The 24931-nt window shown below is 51.8% G+C and overlaps 1 protein-coding gene, 2 long non-coding RNA genes and 1 other non-coding gene across 5 annotated transcripts in view; 1 reads left to right on the forward strand and 3 right to left on the reverse strand.

Moving 5' to 3' along the window:
• Positions 1–5055: 5055 nt before the first annotated feature.
• Trnav-cac (transfer RNA valine (anticodon CAC)) lies at positions 5056–5128 on the reverse strand. The gene has a single exon. It is a non-coding gene; the product is annotated as a tRNA-Val (tRNA).
• A 6049-nt stretch (positions 5129–11177) lies between these two features.
• On the reverse strand, positions 11178–12517 carry LOC139702928 (uncharacterized). Its single transcript, XR_011705487.1, has 2 exons — positions 11769–12517; positions 11178–11517 (listed from the first exon to the last, which is right to left on the reverse strand). It is a non-coding gene; the product is annotated as an uncharacterized lncRNA (long non-coding RNA).
• A 453-nt stretch (positions 12518–12970) lies between these two features.
• Positions 12971–24931, forward strand: part of Xylt1 (xylosyltransferase 1) — a 241212-nt gene continuing 229251 nt past the window's right edge. The window contains exon 1 of the mRNA XM_071605760.1: positions 12971–13342. Within this exon, the coding sequence (XP_071461861.1) occupies positions 12971–13342 (372 nt within the window). The remainder of the gene's footprint in view (positions 13343–24931) is intronic.
• Positions 18455–21526, reverse strand: LOC114096918 (uncharacterized). 2 transcript variants are annotated; one of them, XR_003583520.2, is made up of 3 exons: positions 21068–21510; positions 20153–20465; positions 18455–19390 (listed from the first exon to the last, which is right to left on the reverse strand). It is a non-coding gene; the product is annotated as an uncharacterized lncRNA (long non-coding RNA). The 2 variants fall into 2 exon arrangements; XR_003583519.2 differs by lacking the exon at positions 18455–19390 and having other exon boundaries at positions 19426–20465; positions 21068–21526.

Here is a 24931-nt window from a genome sequence, read left to right on the forward strand (position 1 = left end):
TTTTTTTTTTTTTGGTCTAGCGCTGGCTGCAGAGACTTCCTGGAAGTATCGGTTCTCCGAAGAGCTCATTCTGGCAATGAAGGAGAAATCCTTAATTGGTAAGACACAGCCGACTATTTTCTGGCCAGGAGGCACATCACAAAACTGTAAGGCAGGCGTCCACAGCTGAGCTGAACGCCAAGCCCAGTGGTGCTCTCCTTAGGAAATTGGTTTTAGCTGTAGGAACGGCTGGCCTTGGAGGGCATAAAGACAGCATCGGACACCAAGCCTGCAATTGCAAGCATCCCACGCTATTAATCGCGGGAAGATTGATTCCTGCTCCAATGTCCGTCTTCTCTTACTGCAAATTTAAGAGCGTTAATTATGGTCGTGCAATTATGAAAGGGAAACATATTCTTACAAATGCAGAACGTTTGAAACGAGGAAACAGAAACATCCGTAGATTCACCATCCAAACAAAGTCAGTATTAAAATCTGGGGTCTTTCTGAAATTGTCTTTGCCTATTTGCGTATCATTATGTTTGGGTATAATATACAAAGATTTTTATCTCCTGATTATTTTGGGGGTGGAGTACCAGGAATTGAACTTAGGGCCACTCAACCACTGAGCCACATCCCCAGTCCTGTTTTGTATTTTATTTAGAGACAGGGTCTCACTGAGTTGCTGAGCGCCTCACTTTGGCTGAGGCTGGCTTTGAACTCAGGATCCTTGAGATGCTGAGATTATAAGCATGTGCTGGTGTGCCCAGCTATTTCCGGACTTTTTTATATCACTTTGTGACATAGCATTTCTCCATGTTTTGGCACACTCTCCACATTTCAGTAGTTAAACAAATATTCCAATCAATGGCTATGCCATTATTTGCTCAACCATTAGGATATATGTATATATACACAATATTGTTCAAAGGCAGAGAGCTCTGTGTGGGCTACTGCAGAAGCTATAGTAGCTGTCTTTGCAGGGAGGGATTTTTTTTTCACACAGAGGACTGCTTTCTTGAGTTACATTCCAATCTCTCTCTCTCAAAGAGATCTAAAATACATAAAGTGAGTAAAGTATACACGCCTTATGTATACAGATCAACTGATCTGACACATGCATACACCAGCACCCCCAAAGGGCCCTTCCATGGCACCATTTTAAAACAAACTCTTGCAGCCTACGGAATGATACATTTCCATCTTTGCCCTAAAAGTTCAGTGGTCCTCTCTGACCCAGAGCTCTAGGTCTGCGTGAGACTACGACAACCCCTTCCCGAGCACCCCTGGCCTGGGTGTGGCAGGTCCCAGTCCAGGCCAGCTTCTCAGAGGATCTGGCCTCGTCCTTGAAGGGAACTTGGAGAAAGCAGACTCTCTTCCAAGTCTCTAAGTGACGTTTACTCCTCTTCCACCAGTCCTTGGTGCACTGAGGAGAAAGTGGAAAAGATCGTGGATATTTTTATCTAGTTTATAAACGACTTTGGGAGCAGCCAGAAATTTTCTTTCTAGCAATTAAAGAACTTGACATCATTAATTCGCCACAGATAATGCAGCCTGTGGATTTAAAAATAAAAACGTGCCTATGTGCATACATACACGTCTAACACAAATATACATGCATACAGGGAAGATGTCATAAATAAAAATAAATATGTTCCTCTAGACGCCTCGGATTCCTTCCCAGCTGACCCTGATCACCATCCCTCCACTGTCCCTGCCGGGGGCCTGCGGGGGTGGAGTGCCCCAGCTACTTAGAGCCACCACTTCCTGTCATTCTTCCAATAAGCCCCGCCCCATATTCAGATGAGGAGTCTGAGGCCGCAGGCCACACGGGGAGCACCAGGGCTAAGATTGCACCTGGGGTGCTGGCCCCCAGGGCTGGCACTCGGAGTCAGCAGGCCGGTCCTCCTCGCCAGGCCACCTGCACCGTGGAGTTCTAGGTCCTGAAAGTTCCCTGGCCCTCCCTTGTAGACTTCTTTTCTTTCTTTTTTTTTTTTTTATTATTATATTTTATCTAGAGACAGGGTTGCTTAGGGCCTCGCTAAGTTGCTGAGGCTGGCTTTGAACTCACCATCCTCCTGCCTCAGCCTCCAGAGCCACTGGGAGGACAGGCGTGCCCCCACCGTGCCTGGCTCCATTGGAGGGTTCTAACACTTGACCTGCTGGAAAGGGCATGTCCCAATTTTAAGGGAAAAGACAACACAATTCTGCATTTTCACACTTAATAGAGTAGAACACGCTCTATCCTGCATAGTTCATGAACAGGTGGGGGTTGGTGGCTTTTATATCTTAATGGATCCATCGAGATAGAATCTAGATGTGGTCAGAATTCACCTGTTACAGTATGTTCACAGTCATGTGACCATCCCTACCACATGATCTGAGAACATTTTCTTTACCTCTGAAGTCAAGCGCATGCCGTTAGCAGTCCCCACCACCAGCCACAGCCCCTCACCCGCACACCCCTCACCCGCACACCCCTCACCCGCACAGCCCCTCACCCGCACACCCCTCACCCGCACAGCCCCTCTGCTCCTGGCAAACACAGATCTGCTCTCTGACTCAGTGGGCTCTGTCTCCCCAACACTTCACATAAAGAACGTCGTAAGGTGCCCCCTTTGTCGTGCCTGGCTTCTTCCCTGTGATGTTGGAGGCTCATTCACCTGAGAGTGTGACTCTGGACTTCAGGGTGCGGAGCAGGACTGGGCAGGCCACTGATAGTTTGGGATCAATGCTAAACGTCCTCCTCCCTCTTCATTATAGGGCTCGTTTCCTCAAAATCGTCTCTCCCTTTTTTAAGCCTCCCCTGCCCTCTGCTACTTCCAATTGTACTTTATTCCCAAAGAGCTGCTTTCTCTTTTATTGCTTTCTTTCTAAAAACTGGTATCATTTCATTTTATTTGCATTCGCGTCTATAATCCATCGAAAGTTTTTTTTTTCCCCTCTCTTTTTTTTCTTTTTTTGCACATGCTGAAAGACAGGAGCCCAGCGTTATTATTTTCTTTCCGTGGATCATGGGTTGGCCTAGCAACGTATTTCAAATAAACTGTAGTGTCCTACTGGGCTCAAGGGTTACCTTTGGGTCTTCTCACACTGATCCATGTTTTCCTGTTCCTAAACCAGCCACACCACATTTATGGTTTTAATCTGACTTTGCATTCTGATAAATTTCACAGCAAGTACAATCCTGCCTTGTATGTTCACACGGATGCAGGTCTGGATGCATTCCTTTGGGGCCATTCTGGGGCACTTCCTCCTGCCTTTGTTGAAGCCAATCTCCCAGTTCCCCTCCCCCACCATTAAAAATAAATTGTTGCTATTTTAACTGACCCTGGAATTTTAGGTTATCTTGATAGATTTTTCTAAGATACATGTTTTCTGTCCCTCTTCCCCCCCCCCCCGACGCAAGAACATAATATTCATTTCTAGTCATATGCATTTTGTTTTATGAAATTGAACAAGATGTGAAAGAGTGTTTTTTGAAACAGTTTTTCTCAAGTGATTCTTGAGCCTCTTCTCTGAAGTGGTTTCCCAAGTTATTTTATAACTGGCTTCATATCTACTGCTCTGTGGCTTGAATATTTTCCTCCACCTCTATCTCAAGGGGTTTATTGCCAGTATAGACAAAAGTTACTCATAGTGTATATTTGTGTTGTTTCCAGTTACCTTACACATGCTCTTAGCAATTCTAGTAGGATTATTTTTTTCTTTGTTTTAATCATTTATACATGACAGTAGGATGCATTTATGCACTTTGATAGACCATTCATAGATGAGATATAATTTCTCATTTTTCTGAGTGCACATGTTGCAGAATCATATTGGTCCTGCAGCCACATATACACATACAGTAATAATGTCTGCCTTATTCTACTGTCTCTCCTATCTGCACATCCCCTCCAGTGCCCTCCCCATCACTTCCCTAGTGCCCCCACCCCCACCTTATTGTGAATCAGCATCCACATATTAGAGAAAACACTTGGCCTTTGGTTTTGTGGGATTGGCTTATTTCACTTAGCATGACCTTCTCCAACTCCAATCATTTACTGGCAAATGCCATAATTTCACTCTTCTTTAAAGCTGAGTAATGTCCCATTGAGTATATAGACCACATTTTCTTTATCCATTCATCTATTGAGGGACATCTAGGTTGGTTCCACAGTCTAGCTATTGTGAACTGAGCTACTATAAACATCGATGTGGCTGCATCACTATATTAATCATTAGGTGTCTTTATTTTACAAAACAAACCACCCATAAAAAGAGAAATTTAGTTTTTAGGTTTTTGTTTTTTTCCTAATGCTTACACTGACTTTGTTTTCTTACTCTGTAATTATTGCCTTAACTTTAGTCATTTTGAATTTTTTGTTTGTTTAAAAACCTTCATTATATTTAGGTGATTTCCTTCTACTAATGTTTTACGTGGTGTCTCATTAGGAATGACTACCCAACGTAATCACACGACTTCTCAGCTTCATCTTAAATTATGGATGAAATTCATGGCGGCTATGTGGATCTTGTGTTCAAGACAGCCTTGAATCCCTGGCACAAGTCCTACGTGGACATCTCGTATTATTCTTTGGATGTAATAGTGTACTCAAGAGATTTGCCTTTATTCATAAGTAAGATTTCCTTGTAGTTTTCTTTTCTGGTCTCTCTTTACTGGGATTGGGTTCTTAAGGAATTGAAAAATCTGTCAGTTGCTCTGTGACAGAGTCATGGATCTCGGCTTGAACAGGAACCTCACTTGGGAGGCCGCTTAGAGATGCTGGGGTCTGGCTCACCCCAGGCCACCTGGATTGGAGTTTCTGGGGTGGAGCTGGAACCTCATTAGGTTTTTTTTTTTTTTTTTTTTTTTTTTGCAAGCTCAAAACCAGTCTCAGAAATTCTGCAAGATTCAGTCTCAAAAAAAAAAAAAAAAAAAAAATAGGAAGAGGTGGGGTTTGGCTCAGTAGTTAAGCACCTGTGGGTTCAATTTCTGATTTTAATAATAATACTAATCATAATTCTAAATGACATCATGATAAACACAATAAAAATTTGTAACTGAACATCTTTTTTCCTTTTTTTTTTTGGTGGTGGTACTGGAGATTGAACCCAGGGCCTTGTGCATGTGAGGCAAGCACTCTACCAACTGAGCTATATCCCCAGCCCTATAACTGAACATCTTCCTCATTAGTTTTTAAAAGCTCGCCAGGTGACCCTGTTATGGAGTCAAATCTGAGGACCACTGTGTATGATTGAGAATTATTTAAATCACAAAGCAGAATCTTTGTTATGTAAGATGATGGTCAGCTCAGCCCTGGGAATGTAGAGCTTTTGAATCTTCCTCTTCCTCCTCCTCCTCCTCCTCCTCCTCCTCCTTCTCCTCCTCCTCCTCCTCCTCCTCTTCTTCTTCTTCTTCTTCTTCTTCTTCTATTTTTTAAAAAATAATCTTTTAAATTTTTTTTAGTTGTTGATGGACCTTTATTTTATTCATTTATTTATATGCAGTGCCGAGACTCGAACCCAGTGCCTCACACATGCAAGACAAGTGCTCTACCACTGAGCCCTAGCCCCGGCCCTCCTTCTCTTCCTAGTACCTGGTTTCTTTAACGTTTCTGCCTTGGCTTGGGTCACTTTTACACTGCTTTCAAAAAATCAGCACTTTAAGTTTTCAAATGTCTGGGCTTTAGAATTACACATGATATTTCCCCCTCCATTTTCCTTCCCTTCTATAATTTTCTTTTTTTAACATAACTATACATTTTTTCTAAATATATATTTTTTCTGAATCAGGTTTGAGTGGGTTATTTGGTATTTAAAAAGGAGCTTTCGGGGGACTAGGAGAGTAGCTCCATTGTGGGCTGCTCACCTCGCACCTGCAAGGCCCTGGGCTCCGTCCCCAGCCCCCAAACAGGGTGGGGAGGCAACTTTGAACTTATTGTTCCTTTCTGTGTTTGTTTGTGGTTTTTATTTCATTAAGTCCAGTTCATATCATTATTAATTTTCTATCTAAATCTCTTTTTCAGTTTTCTTTGTTCTTACTTTTAATGTCCTGAGTTCATAATAAATCCCCTCATTGTTTTATGAGTCATTCTTTATCACGAAGACATTGTAGTCTATTCATTTTCCTCTGACTTCAACTTTGGTTGTTTCCTGTAGGTTTTGGTATCAAATGTTTGCTTTTCACGGTGCTGGGGATGGGACCCAGGGCCTTGCCCATGCTAGGCAAGCACTCTGTCCCTGAGTTATACCCCAGCCCTGTTTATTATTTATTATTTATTTTCTAAAAAAGATTGATTTTTATCCTCTAGGATTGCTTCTCAATTTTTAAATTATTAAAATTAATATATTGTTGATGGAACTGCAAATTGGTACAACCACTCTGATAAGCAGTATGGAGATTTCTCAAAACATCTGGACTGGAACCACCATTTGACCCAGTTACTGTGGTTTATACACAAAGGACTTCAAATCAGCATACTACAGGGACACGGTCACATCAATGTTTATAGCAGCTCAACTCACAATAGCTAAACTATGGAACCAACCTAGGTGCCCTTCAGTAGATGAATGGATAAAGAAAATGTGGGACCTAGACCCAACGAAATACTACTCAGCCATCAAGAAGAGTGAAGTTTGACATTTGCTGGTAAATGAATGGAACTGAGACTATCACACGGCGAAATAAGCCAGCCCCAGAAAGCCAAAGGTCGAAGGTTCCCTCTGATATGAGGAAGGTAGAGAAAAATAAGGAGGAAAAAAAGTGAAAGAGAAAGTGAGAAAGAAAGGAGGCAATAAAATAATAAAGTGTCTGATATTATTGGATTACCATCCCAGAGAATTTGGCTTGAGAGAAATCTCTTATTTCATCTGCTGAGGTTTTCCTGGTGTCCGGGTTTAGCACGTACTTCATGAGGGTAAGGAAATGGTATTTCTTTTCTGTTCAGGTGGGCCGGCTTCTCCGTGAAGCAGTGGGGTGGAGTTGGAAGCCTGCCCTTGGCAATTTCTCCTCCTTCCTACCTGCCCCTGTTGATCTGCCTGCTATGGAAAAGGAGGGTATTGATTTCTCCCGCTGTATGGGCATTTATTTTATCAGGTTCTCATTGTTTTTCTAATAGTTTGGGGGTCTGATTCCTGGCGTTGTTAGGTGCTTGGCGCTGCTTCAAGAGCTGTCGGATATCAGTGGTTTATTCAGTCTCGTGATAAACCCAGGAGGAGAGCGCAGCATCCAATAGCTTCGCAGACGAGGAAGAAACAGGAACGGGAGCCGCTGGTCCAGGGCCCCAGAGTTAGTGAGGAGCAGGTGCCGGTCTCAGACCCGGCCTCTTGTCCAGCAGGACCCGGCGGCTGACCTCCTGGAGTGGATGGTCCCCCTCTGGGCCACCGCCCCCTGGTTACATGGTTAACGCAGGTTCTCTGTCTTGTCTCGTCACCGTCCCTGTGTCCTGCAGCTGATGGGTCCCTGTGAGCCGCTATTCAAACCAGGACAGCCACCCTGGGCTGAGCTGTCCTTGGACGATGACTGACAGTGTGACTCATTCATCGATTCAAAACTTTCTGAAAAAAACTGCACAGCCCCTGTACCTTTGCCCACACAGGTGGTTCAGTTTTTATGAATCATTGTTTGCAAAAAACCCCAAAGACGGAAGAACTGCAGTGGATGCAGCATTTTTCATATATATATATATATAACCTGACAGTTATTTATATACATTTAGAAAAAAATAGATCCAGTTATTTGATTAATAGACAATGCACAAAGGATTCAGAGGACTCTTCCAACAGCTGCATTTTATGTGAAGGTCATTGGACACTCCAAGGTCACTGTGGAGACGGGCCTTGCTCTAGTCACTCGGGCAGATCACGCTCTTCCTCACGGTGCCCTTCGCTGTCTGATGGTGCTTGTTTAGGTATTTATGTACCTAAACACAAGTCTGTGCACAGAATGCAAGGTCTGTGACCACAGGCTCCTTCCGAGTCTTGTCCGTGGTGGTTGAATTCCCATGAATCCCCAGCATAAGCCCCGATCTGTGCACCAACTAGTTTCTCAATAAACATTTAGTGAATGCGCTTGGTTAAAGTCTGTGGTGCAGAGCTTGGTATCCAGCAAGTGCTCAATAAATGCTTCTTACTCTCAAAGTCATTGCTACTGTTCTCACTGCGCTATTCATGGGTACGGTCAGGCCTGGAGCGAAGGGTCAGATCAGGCACCACGGACATACACACACACACACAACTAGCATTTATTTTAAAGGAAAATGTTACCAATCTGGTCTGAGATGTGGACTCGTCCCCTCTGGGAGCCGGGCAGGGGTCCTGTCAAGGCTGAGACCTCGCAGGGTCAAGGTGCTGTTTGAGAGCAAGGTCAGAGACGGGGGCATTGGGGTGGGTTCTGCTCTTCTCCCTCTGCGCCTCTTCCTCCGCCCTCTCCCCTCCAGCGCGACCCTGGACCCCCGTCTTTGCAAACTGACAAGCGTTCCTTGGGCACCCACGCAGGACACCAGCTCTGCTCAGGACCCTGCTTTCCCTCCAGGTCACCAGATCTTTTCCGCAGGAAACCGCGGTCAGAGCAAAGTTGCTACCTAGAGCTCCCTCTGCTGATGCGCTGGGCTGCGCCTGAAAACCCGCCCTTTCCAGCCGCACAGCTGGGCACCTGGAGTCTATGCTGGGCTCCGGCCTGAGGCCACTCCCTTCTCTGGAACAGGGAACAGGGAGTGGGGGTTCCAGGTGACGCCTATCCACAGCCTGCCTGCTGAGGGACAGGCGGCCTTTGGCTTCCTGGATCCTCTGACCACAGCTCCAGGGATCCTGGAGCTCACAAGAGCTCCCAGGAGAGTCAGAGATTCCTGGGGGTGGGAGGGCGTCCCCAGCACAGGGCACAGGGAGGCTCAGAGGCAGGTGAGCCACCTGCTCCCCACCCCTGCTCTGATGCAGAAGTGAAACTTTGGGGGAGTTTTTAGACTCTTTGAAGAGCAAAGACAGGTCCATTTGCAGAGTCTGGGTGCAAACAGACTCTAATAAGCTAAAAAGAAACACATGATTGAGATTTAAAAAAACCCAGAAATTATGTATTTCACTGAATTTAACTCTTAGTCTGAAGTTTATTTCGATTCAGAAGAAGTCCTGTGGAGCCCCCGTTCTCTGGTACCCCATGGCAGAAGCACTGGCTGGGCAGGGCGGGGGCGATAAAAGGAGGCCCGTTTCCCTGGGCCCCCTTCCCCACAGGGGCCTTAGGACAGAGGTCTTACTCTCCCTCACCTTTTCCGGTGAGAGCGTGGCAGCCCAGGGACAGCAGTGACCTCTTAACAATCATCAGAAAACCACCTCCCGTCCGTCAGCCGTCCCCCTGCCCTGGGGCCCAGGCTCATTCCACCTGCTCCTGAAACGAATAGCGCCCCACATTTTCTGAGCACTTACTATGTGCCAGGCTCAGTAGAGAGAACGAGTTATCTCATTTAATCCTTACAACCAAGGCCCCGTTATTGCGGGGCCCATCTTACAGACGAGGCATCGAGGAGGTGATAACAATGAAAGTCTGAGGTGCAAAGAGGCTGAGCAGGGAGTGGGGCCTGGGCCTGCTATTGCTGTCACATCTCCTCACCTGTTGGGCACTCCTAGGGATAAAGACCCCTCCTCCGGTTCCCCCATACCCCCAGCTCAGGGCCGGGCCCATCCAACAGCCCAGCCCTATAGGATCATGGTTTACTCTTCCTTCACTTAGAGAACGGAACAAGTTAGGGTTTGGGATGGGAAGGGAACCCCACAAATCAGCAGGAATGTCTTGAGGGCTCTGGTTTCCTGCCAAGTGAGCACAGGGACTGTATTTAAAAAGTTCCTGGGGGAATCCTCTTCATGCCTATGTTTTGAGGCCTGGCACTTAAATAGGTTCATTTAGCCTTTGCTGAGTGGCTAAATGAACTTGGATAAGTCCCAGGAACTCCAGTCTCAGGCGGTCCTGGGCTCTGTCTTGTCCTTGCCTCCCGGTCTCCCCTTCCCTACTGTGAAAGCTGCAGGCAGGGCCCCTCCTAGCACAAAATGGCTGCTCCTGCTCCTCTTGGCTTAGTGAACCCGGGAGGCCACCACTGCTCCCAGAGGTCCCAGCACTACCCAAACCAGCTGGGTCTCCTTGTGCTGAGATGGGCATCCTAGACACGCCTGGACTCACCCCTCTCCCCACCCCAAGCCACCTCTTTGTCTTCCTGACAATGTCTAAGGCGGTTTTTCTGGGGAGAGGGAGAGGGAGAGGGCCCTGGTGCCCTTAGGAGCTTGACTTGCTTCTCCTCCATCTTGGGCAATTTTTCATCCTAAAAATATCACATCAGCCGTTTATGGCGTCCATAACCTGCCCGGAGCTTCTAAACCTCCTTCTTGTGTGGCTTTTTATGAGTCAAGATAAACAAACAACTCTCTTTCTCCAGGGACTTGAGGCCCCGATCCTTCACCTCAGTCCTGAAGCCCGGAGCCCCCAGGGAGCTGAATCAGTCGCGGCCCCAAGGACTGCGGTTCAGCGGGTCCCTGGAGGAAGGCAGGCACGGGGGGTTGGTGCTTGGGGGGGAAGCACAGTGGAGCCCTCGAAACCCAGACAGGCCGGAGGGCAGCGGTGCAGTGACCCTCAGGGCCCCTCCGCTGGGTTGGAAAGCTTGGGTTAGACACACAGAGGAGAGGTCTGGTGACATGGCGAGTTTGGGGGAACGGCTCATCCAACCACTCACTTGGCAATAGAGAAACTGGGAGGGGTGGTGACTTGTCCAAGTTGTGTAGCCCCATGGGGGTCAACCTCCCGGCCACGTGCAACCTCCCATCAGGACTTGATCCCCATAAAGCATGAAGGTAGTTTCAGGGACACTGGTGTCACCCCACTGCCAGAGAGGAAGCATGGGATTTTGGCCAAGCTGTCCAGCACATTCCATCTTCCTGGCCACTAGGATTGGTCAGGGGGGGCCTAGGACCTTAAAACGGATCAATCAGAGAGGAGAATCCTGGGAAATATGGATGCTTTTTTCCCAAGGCTAGACTTCACAGGATAAAAGTAGTTCTCAGCAACTGAGCTCAGGCATCTTATAATGCCCCCAAATGAAGTAGGTAGACCCTGTGGAAGGCAGAGAGGTGAGATGGACAGAAAAAGATTCCTAGGTGATAGTTCTGAGCTGCTGGATCAAGCCTCACCTGAAGTCTTTACTCTGGAATGTTCAGTCACACGATCCACAAGTCTATTTTTAAGACAACATAGATGTTTTATTACTTGAAACCATATGCAGATGGCAGGGGACTGGCCTGCCCCTGTTCTTCATTCCTGGTTAGGTGTGCTGAGCCTTTTGGGAAGGCCTCATGCTTGTCCATGCGCCTGGCCACTCCTGAGGCTGGCTCTGGTTGGGAGTTTACAATCTCTACTAGTTGAAGGAAGCAGGTTGGGTAACCACATGGCCCCCAAGCACTGTGCTGGTGAGATCAAGCCTTATTCACCTTTGGATCACTGTGGAGGCGAGGTCACTGCTCACCGATGCTCTTTCTGCGTCTTGCCTCATCCTCTGGATCTATTCTCTTTATAATCCACTTTTTAAAAAATTAGGACGGATTAAAAGTACAGCCGACAAGATGCAAAGCCTTCACTCCAAGTCCTGACTCACAAACTGAGGATTTGCTCAGCTACTGGATTCTCCGAAGGCTCAGTCCCACACCAGAGGCCAACCCCATCCCATGTGCTCACCACTGGGCTCGGCTGAGCACAAAACCTGGGCAAGGGGACAAAGGAGGGAACGGGTTGGAAACACTGAGTCAGAGAAGGCAGGGATCTAAGCCCTCACCCAGCAGAGCGCGAATCTCAGGGCCAGGGGGGAGGCCTGGTGGCTCAAGGTCACCGGGCAGATCAGCCAGGATGGGGAAGAAGTCTTCACACAGTAAGCCTTGTTCCTGCAGGACCTGACCCCGTGCAGACAGCAAGGCCGGCTTCCGGGTGGACGGGGAGAAGGGCTCGGGTGGCGGCTCCAGGGCCAGACTTCTGGGCTTGCAGCCTGTGATGGTTGGGAAACTCCTTTGGCCACTAAAGCACTTGGTTGCCAACTGGATTCGTAGTCCTTGGTTTGTGAGTCGCTGGGGACCAGAGAGAGAAGTGACTCAGTGAGCACTTAGTACGTCGTTGGCACTGGAGGGGGAGGGGTGACTCAGGAGTCACTCGGGGCGCTCGTGGTGATCAACTCCGAGGCTCATTCAGAGCCTCCTTCCTCCCCTCTCCTACCAGCCGGGACCCAGGGGTCGCGCAATCGGGGACCCTTCCCAGGCTTAGACACTCCCCCAACTGCCCATGGCGTCTCTGCGCCTGCAGACGACCTGGGACCCAGAGATCCCGGCGGGTGGCTCCCGCACCCTCCGCTCCTCGTGCTCCCACTTGGAACTCAGGCTCTCGGGACCCCTCTCTGGCCGACCACCCCTGAGCCGGGGCGGACCCACCGTCAGCCCCAGGCGACCCCGTCTCCCTGCCCGGGCTTTCTCTCCGCGGCGGGAACGGCCCCTTCCCCGCCCCCACGTCCTGGGGGTGTCCGTCTGCCCCGGCCGCCCCCGCCCCTTCCCGGCCCGCCCTCCTCCTGTCTCCGCCCTCGGCCCCGCCCCCGGCCCCGCCCTCGCGCGGCCCGCGGCCCCCGGCCCCTTCCCCCGCGCCCCCGGCCGGGGCCCGGGCTGTGGGGAGCGGGAGCCGCGCGGGCCCGCGCCCCCTCCCCGCGCGCCCCGTCCCCGCGCGCGCCCGCGCCCCTCCGCGGCCTCCCGGCTCCCGCCTCCCGCCCTCCCCTCCTCCTGGTGACGTCCGGGTCCCTGCCCGTCTGAAAACTCCGCGCCGCGGCGGAGGAGGAGGCGGCGGCGGCGGCGGCGGAGCAGCGGCGAGCCGAGGCGGCGGCGGGGCCGATCGGGAGCCCGAGCGGCAGCCGGGGCCGCGGAGCCGCGGGGAGCGCGGGGGCGGCCGGAGCGCGCCGGGGTCCCCGCGCCCGCTCGCTCGCTCGCCCGCCGCGCTCCGAAGATGGTGGCGGCGCCGTGCGCCCGGAGGCTGGCCCGGCGCTCGCACTCGGCGCTGCTCGCGGCGCTCACGGTGCTGCTGCTGCAGACGCTGGTCGTGTGGAATTTCAGCAGCCTCGACTCCGGGGCCGGCGAGCGCCGCGGGGGCGCAGCGGCCGGCGGCCACGAGCTGCCGCCCCCGGCCCCGGCCCCGCGCCGCGAGCGCCGGGACCTGCCCGCCGAGCCGGCTGCAGCCCGGGGAGGAGGCGGCGGCGGCGGCGGCGGAGGAGGAGGACGAGGAGGAGGACGGGGGCCCCCGGCGCGGGCGCGGGGAGGCGGCCCCGGAGAAGCCCGCGCGCAGCAGCCGGCCAGCCGCGGGGCCGGCCGGGCGCAGCCGGTAAGATGCCCTTTGGGCTGGCGCCCTGCGGGGAGGGAGGGAGGCAGCCGGCCCCACGCCCCCCAGCCCGAGCCGCGGCCGGCGGCAGCGCACGCCCGCCCGCAGCCCTCTCTCCCCGGGCGGGCTCGGGGGGTCGTGCGCTGCCCCGTCCGAGTCTGAGGACTGCCCCCTTGGGGTCTGGGGAAGTTATCTCCGGAGGAGGCGCTCTGAGGGCTCCCGGAGGCTGGCCGGGTTCCTGTTCCTCGTCACTCTTGCCGGGCGCCCGACTTGCTCTCTGCCTGTAGGTGTTGGTGCCTCGCTCCCCGCCCGAGTGCGCGGATCGTGCCCGGCGTCCTCCGCTGTTGAGGGGTGGTTCTAGCAGCTGCCTCCTCGGTCTCCGGCGAGTTGGGCGCAGACAGCGGAGCCCTCCTGTGCCCTGGCTTGAGAAAGGCTCAGGGATGGGTGTCCCAAGTCCCTGACCGTGTCCCTCAATCGGTACTCTGTACTAAGTCTGAGGTCCCGGTCTTACTTTGAGCCTCTCGTTTCCCCGTTTGGATGTCTCAGCATCCGGGCTCCACCTTCTCTCCCTCTCACCTTGCCATCTCCTGTGCCCTCTCTGACTTGACCTCCTCCCCGTCTGCAGCTTCGGGGCATGGCCTCTTCTAGCCGATTGCCTCTCTCTCGGTGCTGTGCGTCCCTTCACCGGCTGCCTGTCAGCCCACTGTTCGGGCACCTACCTCTGTGGGTCCTTTGCCCTTGTTGGGTGTGAGCAGTCAGGGCTCTGAAACTGTCTTTCACGGATCTTGTGGGGCCATCTGGTTGGCCCGGTGGGGAACTGCCTTGTCCTACCCTGTCCCCAACTTCTCCAGGGGTCCCTTTCACACATTCTGAAGGCTCCTTGCTGAGCCCACTGAGATGGGGGCTGGAGGTCCGCAGGCTTCAACTCTGGGCAGGGTCCACGCTTTGCATGGGTGTGATCTTCTGTCTTAAGGCACACGGATGGGGATGGGTTGTGTCTGTGTCATCATGCCACTTGCCTGCAGGGATTTGCTTAGTCCCTTAAGGATGTTAGACACGGTGAGGGAAGGGGGGCCCAGGGTCTGTAGGGATGGAACGCTTGTCTTTCGTGGTTTCTCCTGTTGGGAGCCCTCACCCAAGTCTGCCTCTGCACACAGCGCCTTCTGTGCCTTCGGGTCTGCCAAACTTCTTTGGAGTTGACCAGCCCTCCGTGCCAGAGTGTGGCTCTTTGTGCCTGCGGGCTGAGCCAGCCCCAAGATGTGATGTGAGGTATTTCTCCCTGCCCTGTGGGTTGCAGGGAGAAGTCTTCCCCTCACTTGTGAGGAGGAGAGAGTGGAGTGAAATTGCTGACGGAGAACCGGAATGTTCCCATGTCCTGCAGCCTCTTATTTACAGGGGAGGGGACTCAGAGGCGCTGCCTTTGAACTCCTGGAACTGAAAGTAATGTGTTCAGGCAGAAACACAATTAGATGTTCTCTCTGGATTCCGAGCCCTCCCGGGAGGGGGCAGGAGGGTTCAGGAGCACGTCCTGCTGGCCCAGTGTTCTACAAGTAGGGTGGTCCTGGGGTGGGGGAGGTGGGACTGACTGTACCCTTTGCACCTGGGGTTCAGGAGATACCTTTGGGGTGCAGATACCACCTGTTGAAACAAATGAGGGGGGAGAGATGGCTGGCTGACTTGTTCTCAGGGCCCTGATGACCTGAGCATCCTCCATGACCACTCCTTGTGGGTTCAGGTTAGTGTCCCTGCTCTCTTAAGTGCCAGCTTAGCCACAGATGGTTTGCAGTGGGCAAGGTGGTGGTGGGGGTGGGGAGCATACCAGTTTCTTTTGAAAATTCCTTTTGGAATTCCAGGTGCAACTGTGGAGTTGCTTGGCTTCATTTTTTCTGCAAGTTCCTGTCCCCTCGTTTGCAGCTCCCAACGCCTCAGTCTTCACCTTCTGATAGAAGTATTTTCTTTTTCTTTTTCACTCTTCCCTTCCTGATAGTTGGCTACCATGCTGCGTGCCGTTGGCGATCCTGGGCTTGTGTTTTAATTTATATGTTCCCCTCTCTCTTGTCTTCCTCCCTTTCTGCATCTATCCCTGTGGGCTTCTAGAGCTTGAAGTCACAGCGCATAGGCATACATTCTGGCTGGAGCCTGGGCTCTGGCCCCTTGTAGCTGTGCCCACCCAGCCCCTGCCCTTCCCCTGGACCAAGGAGACCAGAAGGGGGCAGGCTGTTCCCGAAGTCCAGCATAGCTGGTGCTTGGGTTGCAGGCAAGGAGAGGACCAGACCGATTTGCAAGCCACAGAGGCCCTTGCAACCCGCGGTTTGTTTCCAGACCCTGCTGGGGTGGGGGTGGGGGTGGGTTGCCAGCATGGTGTTTTGGAGGGACAACTGGGAGCAGGATATTAAAAAAAAAAAAAAAAATTTAAAAATTGCTGTGATTTTTCCAGATGACTCCTGTAAAGCGCCACAGAAGCAGCGCTTGGGCAGGGGTGTTCCTCTGTGCTCCGTGTCTGGTGGGGGTGGGGTGGGGTAGACAGCGTTGGCTCTTGCATGGAGAGGGGATCCGATCCGTGGCCTGGGGTGGGTGTGTCGCAGAGTGTCGGGCAGGCCTTGTGCATGGAGCATTTTTCTAAAACAGACCCTGCTGCTCTTGCCCGCTCCGCATGTGTGTGCTTTGCAGGCGCAGGGAGCTGTCAATCTCTGGAAAGAGCTGATTGTATTATTATTATTATTATTTTTGGTGCATTTCTGAAGCCGGGAAGGAGCATCCAGTTTTGCAAGGAGACAGAGTCAGAGGGCACAGGGACAGTGGTGAGATGGGCATGTCCATCAAAGATGTGCAAGCGTCCGCTTTCCGCTCAGCCTCTCGCCTGTTAGAATGATCGTGCCGATTGCAGCTATTTGGTGGCGGCCGTGGCCCTGGTTTTTCCCTGGGTCTCCAGGAAGCTGTGGATTTTATTGTCATCTCAGAATTTAAAAACAGCAGGCTTCGTTATATGGGGAGGGGATATACCCGGGCCAGTGGGGTGCTGTCAGAAAGATCAGCTCCAGTCTCGCAAGCATTGTGGAGAAGATGAAAGAGAGTCACGTGTTAATGTAAAGAATGTTTCTTTTCTTTCCCTTGGTGAATCCCTGGAAGACCTCACAGTTTACTCTTTGTGCCCTTGGATAAACTGCTACTAAGTTTCACTTAAGAAATCTAATTTTTTTGTGTTTCTTTTTCCCTCCTCCACACACACATAGACACACTGCACTCTCCAAGTTTGATTTCTTTCTTTCTTTTTTTAACTGACTCTTTTGAAATGTTGGTTTTTCGGCAGAAATTCCTCATACTTCGCATTACTCAGATAACTCAGAGGGCTTTTGCAGACAGTGGCAGTGACTTTGAAAGCTGGTTCACAGCATCCAGACCGCCCCGGCTTCCAGCAGGCTTCCAGCAGGCTTGGAGGCGTAGCTTTTCTTTCTGTCCAAATGTTTTGGGACCAAGAGGACAGAGGGTATTTTACTAATTTTTTTTTCTTTTTTTTTATTTCTTGCTCTCAATGGAGTTTTGTTTTGTCGGAGCAATGCATTACACTTTGTATACAGAAATGTGTATCATTGGACCAATTTATCTTACTGCAAAGGTTCCCATCTGCTTAATCGTAGACTAGAAAATGTTAAAGGAAATAAAGTGGGGATTATTATCAACATATATACATACACAATATGATATAAAATATGATATAACAGAACAGGGTGTAGGTTGAGTGTTCCTTATTTGAAATGCTTGGGACCAAGAAGTGTTTGCAATGGTGGATTTTTAAATTTGAGAATATTTACATACACATAGTGAGATACCTTGGGGATGGGACCTCAGACGAAGCACAGAATTAACTTACGAAGCACAGAATTCACTTACTTTGCACGTGTCCTTTGTGCACAGAGCCTGAAGGTAATTTAATGTGGTATTTTTAGTGTGCCTGTGTCTCAACTGTGACAGGTCACATGAGGGCAGGCTTAGAATTTTCCCCTTGTGGGGTCGTGTTGGCACTTTAAAAAGTTCTGGATTTGAGAGCATTCAGATCTCAGGTTTTTGGACGAGGGTCGTGCGTGTAGTGAGCATATCCCTCTATCTGTGCACGCACGCGTGTGTGTCTCTTTCCCGCTTTCTTCCTACTGTCACGTTTAGACTCTCTACACCGGTTGGTTTTTATCTTCCAGAAGGTTGGGTGGAGAAGAGCTTGCTGCTTTGCAGACAGGAAGCCAGCTGAGGCATAAATTCTTGCTTCCTGGGGAGGGTCCAACTTTGGTCATTGGTCCTCGTTGAAAGAGAAATTGGGTGGCTTGGGTAGAGCCGAGTTGACATCATTGTGTGCACGTGTGTGCCCAGAAGAGAAAAACATCCCCTGGGGTCTCTGTGGCCAGATTTCACCTCCCCAGCTAGAGCTATTTACAGTCAGTGGGGCCACTGGCCCCTAGGAAGGAAGACGGAAATGCACCCCAATGGGTCTGTGCAGGACGAGGGCAGACCTGGCCCTGGCTCTTGGTTAATGCTGCTTTGTGGTGGTCACTTGCCAATCCCTCTCCCTTCTTCCTCTGCATCTCCCCATTTCTCGTGACCCCCGATTCCCCATCTACCAGAGACAGAGAAAATGCTTTGAAGACAATAAATAGTAACAAACTCAACCCCAACAAAACCCAAATTCAAAGGGAGGGGGGGTGGGAACAGAGGAAAAAGTCACAGGGCATATGTGACCGATTCCAGCACAAATGAAAGAGGCCTTGTGTGGTGCCCGGTGGCACACTGCACCTGGGTTCCAATTCTAGCTCTGTGCCCTTCTACCTCCAGCCACGGACAAGTCACTCTTCTCCGTCAATAGGCCACCGAGGCCACCTCCGTGGGTTGTGTGAGGATGGATTCCAATAAAATATGGGTGAACTGATTTGGGCCTGGCACATGCTAAATGGTCCAGTGTGAGCTGCTGTTCTTGACAGGAAATTCTTGGTACATTTGGAAATGAGCATTTTTGTGTGTGATTATTCATTTTCCCACACAAAGGAGGGATTAAGTGAATGCCAGGCCATTGAATGCATCTAGCTCCTTCTGCATGTGCAAGCCTTGAAGCAGGATGGACTGTGGCAGGACAAAGAATACCAACATTTATTGAGCACCAGCTGCATGCCAGGCATAATTCTGGTGGACTGCATACATTATTTTATTCAATGCTCCCCCAAAACAGACCTACCTATCTATCTCCAGGAAGGAAGAGGCTGTTACCCAACTTATACCAAATTGTGTCTAAGAACCCCTAACTAGAAATCTCTGGTCTTAGGATTGCTGATTGTGTGGCAGAAATAGAAGGGAGCTTTGTGGACATTATCTCACTGTCTCGCTGAATCCCCCCGAGCTCTATGGGATAGGGCTGTTGCTGTCCCCATATCACAGATGAAGAGACCGAGGTTCAGAGATGGAAAGCTGCTTGTTCATTAAGATCCCAAAGTAGGGGACTAGCAGAACTGGGAGCCACACCCAGCTCTGCCTCCTTCCCAATGCCACGCAGAGTTCTGAGTTCCCTCTCTGCACAGTTCTTGGATAAACCCTCAATGCAACTGTATCTTTTTTCTAAAAATCACTATACCACTCTTCTCACTTCTGACTGCAGATTCCTAAAAATGTGCCAACCCTAGAAAAGCAGCATATGCACTGTTTGCTTCGAATCCGCCCCCTAAATAATGATGCAAACCGATGGGCCACGATAGCAGTAAAACCCATTTTTTCACTCTTCACATTAACTTCTCCAGTTATAGGATTATACTTGCAGCAGCCAGCGGTCATGGGGCTGACCGTGACCAGGCCCTGTTGTGGATGTGTGCAAACATTAACTCCTTGAAACCTCCTGCTACAGAGAGGAAGCTAGGGCACGGGGCGGCGAAGGGACTTTCCCCAGGGTGCACCGTCTTCCGTGGCAGAGCAGGATCTGAACCCATGCAGTCTGCGTTCCTAAGGGCTCTGCATCCTCCGTCTTCTCAGCATCTCGTGAAGGCGTGTGGCTTGGAATCCCAGAGCGCATGTTGATTCCTTCAAAAAGCCCAACCCCAAGGATGGGATCTTAGTTTTTAAGAATCTTATTGCCTTTACTGAAGGTAACACACACAATTACTGTAGTTAAGCACAGGAGCATATCCATCATGTCACAGAGTCACCCATTCTTTGGGGAGGGGGCAAGAGCACCTAAAATCTAATCATTGAGCACAAATCCCGAGTCCAGTAACCGAGGACCGCCAGGCTAGGCGTCTTGTTGTAGGTTAGACTCTGGACTTGCTACTTTGTGTCCTTTGACACAGATCTCCTGATTTCAAGGCAGAGTTTTATGGTTCTAGAAAAGAAAGTGTCTCCTGTAGTCCAGGAGGCAGGAAGCATGCCCGGGAAGAATTGAACCTGAACGAGGAGTTGGCCGAGGAGTTGGCCCGAGGAAGCAGGTTGGGATTCGGCTCTCGGCAGGCGGGCGGGGCAGGAAGGGGCTGTGCAGGGCCCGCTGGCCAGTGGGGGGTCGGTCCCCACTGCTGTTCCTGCTGCCCCCCCCTTCGGGTCAGCTGCTCTGTGGTTATCTCTACAGGAGCCCACGAGACCTGTCCCTGACAGCTGGGGTGACAGGGACGGGGCAGTGACATCTATCTCGGGGAAGGCGCAGTTGGGATCTGGTGAGCACTTCCTTCCGCCTGAGCAGAAGCCGTCCGTTTGCCCGCAGACGCTCACCGGGTTGTGCCCCTGCGATGCCTGTGGTTAGGTGGCCCCTCCCCCAGGGAAGCCCGAGATGTCACAGAGGAGGGTGGTTGTCACCTTCTCTCAAACAGGGAAACCAGCTTTATCAGTCATCAGAGAGTGGAGCCAGCTGGATACTTGGAGGAGGGACCCATTCCAGCCCTTCGGGGGAGATGGTCTCTGAATTCAGGGTCCCCTGAGAGCGATGAAATGGGCTTGTGTCCTCTGAGACCTGGTTTGTCCCCGCCAGGTGACTGGCTGGCTTAGTGGAGCATCTGATCCAGGCTGACGTGTCTGCGGATGGTGACGGGGTCCTGTGAGCTGCTGTGCCTCTCTCCCAGGCCGCAGGCCTGCCCGGGAAGCAGAGACGGGTGTGTGGCCCTCCTGCAGCCTGAAGGAGTAGAGTAGGGGACCGAGAGGTTGACACCAGGGCTCCCCACCCAGGGGAGCAGACGTTCAGGTGGTGACTGTGATAACAGTGAGCGGGGGAGGGCGGTTTCCTTCGCTGAATGTTTGCCTGGCACCAGCCACGTGCGGGGGGGGGGGGGAGACTAGGAGGACCAAGCCTCGCTGGATACAGCAACCCCCAAGTGAAAGGCTGCTACTCTCTCCTGTCACCTGTTTTATTGAAAATAATAAGAGCCAAGACAATAGATTGCATAAAAGTTAAACTTCCAAGAAGTGGCTGGAGTAGGAGTTGGGGTTCCGTGGTGACTCTGATGGCTGTTTTCTTAAGTCTTTGCCCAACTCAGTCAATAATGTCTCAGCCTAGCTTCACCTCGGCCCACCCTGCATCCGTTCATGCCTGCATGAATATATCCATCTGTCTGTCCATCTGTCATCCACCCACCATCTACCATCCACCCATCCACTCATCCATTCATCCGTCCATCCATCCACCGTCTATCCATCCACCCGTCCATCCGTCTACCCACCCACCCATCCTCCACTCCAACAGAGTGGGCCAGGCCCCAGGCCCAGCACAGGGACCACCTTGGTGAACAGGAAGCGCGTCCCTCCAGCCCTCCTGGAGGCAAGGATTCGGGGTGCACTTCTAGGTGCCCGTCACAGTTGAGGTTCCTCTCACATGTCTGCCCAGTTCTTGCTGCTGATCCCCTTTTCCCATGGTGGCTTTGTGGACCCCAGAGGAAGGTTTCCTCTGGAAAGGTGGGAGAGAGAAATAGCATGGGCCAGGGCTCATGAAGGTGACAGGTCCCCGTCACCCCAGAACTGGCATTCCTGAGGCCTGGACCACCCTGCTCCTGGGGTCCAAGGTCTTCATCTTACATCTGAAGGGACAAGCCGGGAGATGTGGGGCAGTGCCAGGCGGAGGCCCAGAGGCTGCCTGTGGGGTTCGGGGCGGGGCGGGCCCTGGCAGCGTCTGCTGGACCTGGCACGCCACTTCCTGTCTCTGCTTCCTCATCTGCAGCTTGGGGCCCAGGAAGGCACCGACTCACAGGACTCTGTGACCAGGTGTCACTGGGCCCACCCTCCTTATCTGCTCTGCCTCCTGGTGACCACACCAGGGAGACGCTTGCAGGAGGGGCCTTGGATCTGCCCATGCACAGTGTCAGAACCACCAAGCACAGAAATGCAGGGACGGGTAGAAGTCCTGAGATGTGCCAGTCCTGGGTCCTCGTCCCTGCTTGGAGTCTAATGGCCATGCTGGGAAGAGTCGCACCCCAGACCGTCCAGTCCCCCAGACCCACCTCCACCTCCTGCAAGGTCCCCGGGCACTTGTGACACGGGACTGGCCCCTCTGGGCTGCTGAGCTTGCAGCCTGTTTGGAAGACCTCTCTTGTCACTGGGAAGAGCCAAAAATACCTGTGGTCACCTGTCAGCTGTCCCCTTGTGCCATATTCGTAGCATTGATTCTCCCTAGCTGCGGTGGCCCTCCCTGGGCCTGGTGGAGGATTCCTCCGCTTCCTCCTTGCCCTGGGGGACACCCAGAATATGCAAATTCTCACGGCATCAGGCCATCGAAGGGCGCACCTCCTGGACAAGAGTGCAGCCCCGCGATCCTGCGTGTGCTCAGCCGGGTTCCCCTTGGTGGGGAGCGTGGGGGTCAGGGTGGCTTACGTCATCCTCCCCCCAAGGTTTGCCCATGCCCTTGCACCCCGAGGAGCTGTGCCCAGGGAAGCTGGGAGTCATTGGAGATAAGGGCAGGGGGACCCGTAGAACATTCCAGAACACGTTGACTCTGATCCTAGCCCCGTCAAGGATGATCTGTGAGTTCAGCTCTTTGTGTCTTTGTGGCCAGACAAGGCTGATAAGCCCACCTCCCGCTGTGGGTCTGGAGGGTTCAATTTGATAAGCGGATGGGAAAGTGCGTGGACGCTCAGAAAGCCCCAGAGAACCGCAAGAGGGGACTCATTCTTAAAAAAGAAGACGGTCAGGGCTGGGACCTTTGTCCCCCTGCCCCCCACTCCTGCACCCGCCTGTGGAGTCAGCACACGTGGGTCACGGGCCACTGTGTGCCCAGCTCGGTGTGAAATAGGGGAGCACAGGAGTGCGTCTGCTCTCCTGGGGAGGACCCAGTGGACGGACTGACTTGTTTGCAGCACGTGATGGCAGCAGCTGAGGTCCCGAGAGAAAATTAGAGGCCGTGGTTGAGGGTTGATTTTGGACGGGGAGATGTTATCTTTCTTCCTTTCTTTACTTACTTTGGACTTATTTCATATATTATTGGGGGTGAGGACTTCTTTGGACGGCTGGCTTTTGCCAGAGTCGTTACAGACGAGCTCTACGGATCCCAAACGCAGCGTGGACACTGATCTCAGTGTGGCACTGATTACAGGGGTGACCTGGGCAAGGGTCCTCAATCTAACGCGTTTTATAGTCTCTATTCATGTATTTCATACGGGTACAAAATTCATTTAGTTCCTAAATCTTGTATATGTTCTTTCAACTGCCTTTCTTTCTTTTTTTTGGTACCAGGGATTGAACCCAGCAACTCTAACCACTGAGCAACATCCCCAACCCTTCTTATTTTTTACTTTTAAGACAGGGTTTCCTTAAGGTGCTTAGGGCCTTGCTAAGTTGCTGAGGCTGGCTTTGAACTTGCAATCCTCCTGCCTCAGCCTCCCAAGCCGCTGGGATGACCGGCGTGCGCCACCACGCCTGGCTAACATTGACATTTTCTGTTTTTCTTTCGATGATTTTATTTTGAGACAGGGTTAAGTTTCCTGGGCTGGCCTCCAACTTGGCAATCCTCCTGTCTCAGCCCACTGAGTCGCTGGCATTACAGGTATGTGCCACTGTGCCCAGCTTACCTGCTTTTATGTGTGTGTTGTTGTTGTTTTAGCCAAAAAGTATTCTACGCACATTTTCCCAGGTGTACAGCTTGGTAAGGTTTGACAAACTGGTCACACCCCAGGAACCCACAGCCAGAGCAGGAAAGAGCACTGACAAGATCCCAGGTGCCTCCTGCCTTCGCGTCAGGAGTGACCATCTTAAAAGATTGTTGATAGCAGTGTATTCCTTTAAATGTGTATTAGGGGAAATACATAAGCGTAGTAGCCATTCCATCAAAATGACACATTGCTTAGCCTGTGGGAAAAGTGGCGTTGAAGCAAAAAGAAGTTAGTTAACAAAGTGAAGATGCTGAAGTTGTAGAGCCAAGTGCCAACCCGGATTCTAACCTGGATCCCAGCTTGGTTTGGTGAATGACCATCTGGGACGTCCAGAATGGCTAAGGTTTGGGAAGCACCGATGCTTAGACGGCTGGGAGATCTTTGGCTCTTCTGGTAAACAGCTGTGCTGCCTTGTTCTAAAGTTCAAGTGGGAGGGGTTGAAGTTAGACATTAGGAGGGACTGTGCTCTGGCTCCGCTTGAGTGGAAGTCCCCATCATGGGCCTGCTCAGTGGTCTCAGTGGCCATCTGTGTTGCTCCTACAGTTCTGGAAACTGATTGTCCCCAGCACAGCTTCTGTGACTGGGTCTGGGGCTCCTCTGCTGTACCCTTTGGACTTACCGCCGTGCGTTCACTTTCTGTTGAATATCCGTACCCTGGTCCCCTACATGGCGGACGTGGAACTAGCCATGATGAATGACCGTGTTAACCCCTAAAGGACACTGTCGTTCTGAGCCAGGCAGCCGAGCTACGCTGGACGTTCGGAGCCGTTCCCAAAGGCAGGAGACCTCTGGGGAGCTAGCCCCCAGATGCATTGCCCCGTGCATCACCAGCCATCGGAATTGATGGCCACTTCTGTCCCTGAGCCTCCAAGGGCGACCCCTGTCCTGACTTCTGACCCCCACTGGTTATTTTGTGTCTCCGTTTGGGAACAGAATCCCTCAGTCTCATCCCGGCTTAAGGCCGTGTCCATGAGAGTCATCTGTTCCCGAGCTCAGTAGGCCACAGCCCCTGGGCCTCACCCGCCAGCTGCTTCCATAAGACCTGTGAGCTCAGAGCAGATTTTGCATTTGTAAATGGTTGGGCCAAAAAAAAAAAGAGTTTTTCATGACATGTGAAAATGACATTTGTGTCTACCAATAAAGCTTTATTGGAACGCTGTCCCGTGGGTGCCCTTCCAGGCTGGCCGTGACTCGTTTGGCGCCACCGTGGCTCAGTGGAGCCGGAGACTGGCCTGCGGAACTTAAAACACGCACTCTCCAGACTTTCTAGGAAAGTGTGCTGGCCTGGTGTCTGCAGGGGTCCTGGGACTGTGGGACTGTCCCCGGGCACTGCTGTCCCGCTGGGAGGCAGCACAGTGGACATCTCGATCCTGCTCTGGGCACACGTGGAATTTCCCGGTTTGGGGCCACCCTGCGTAGCGTCGCGGTGGCCACTCCTGTGCGTGTCTGTTGGTGACCTGTGGCACACACTTCTGCTGGGCTTCCCCACGGGAGCAGGAGTGTT

This window comes from Marmota flaviventris, chromosome 19, assembly GCF_047511675.1.
Source record: "Marmota flaviventris isolate mMarFla1 chromosome 19, mMarFla1.hap1, whole genome shotgun sequence".
Lineage (NCBI taxonomy): Eukaryota > Metazoa > Chordata > Mammalia > Rodentia > Sciuridae > Marmota > Marmota flaviventris.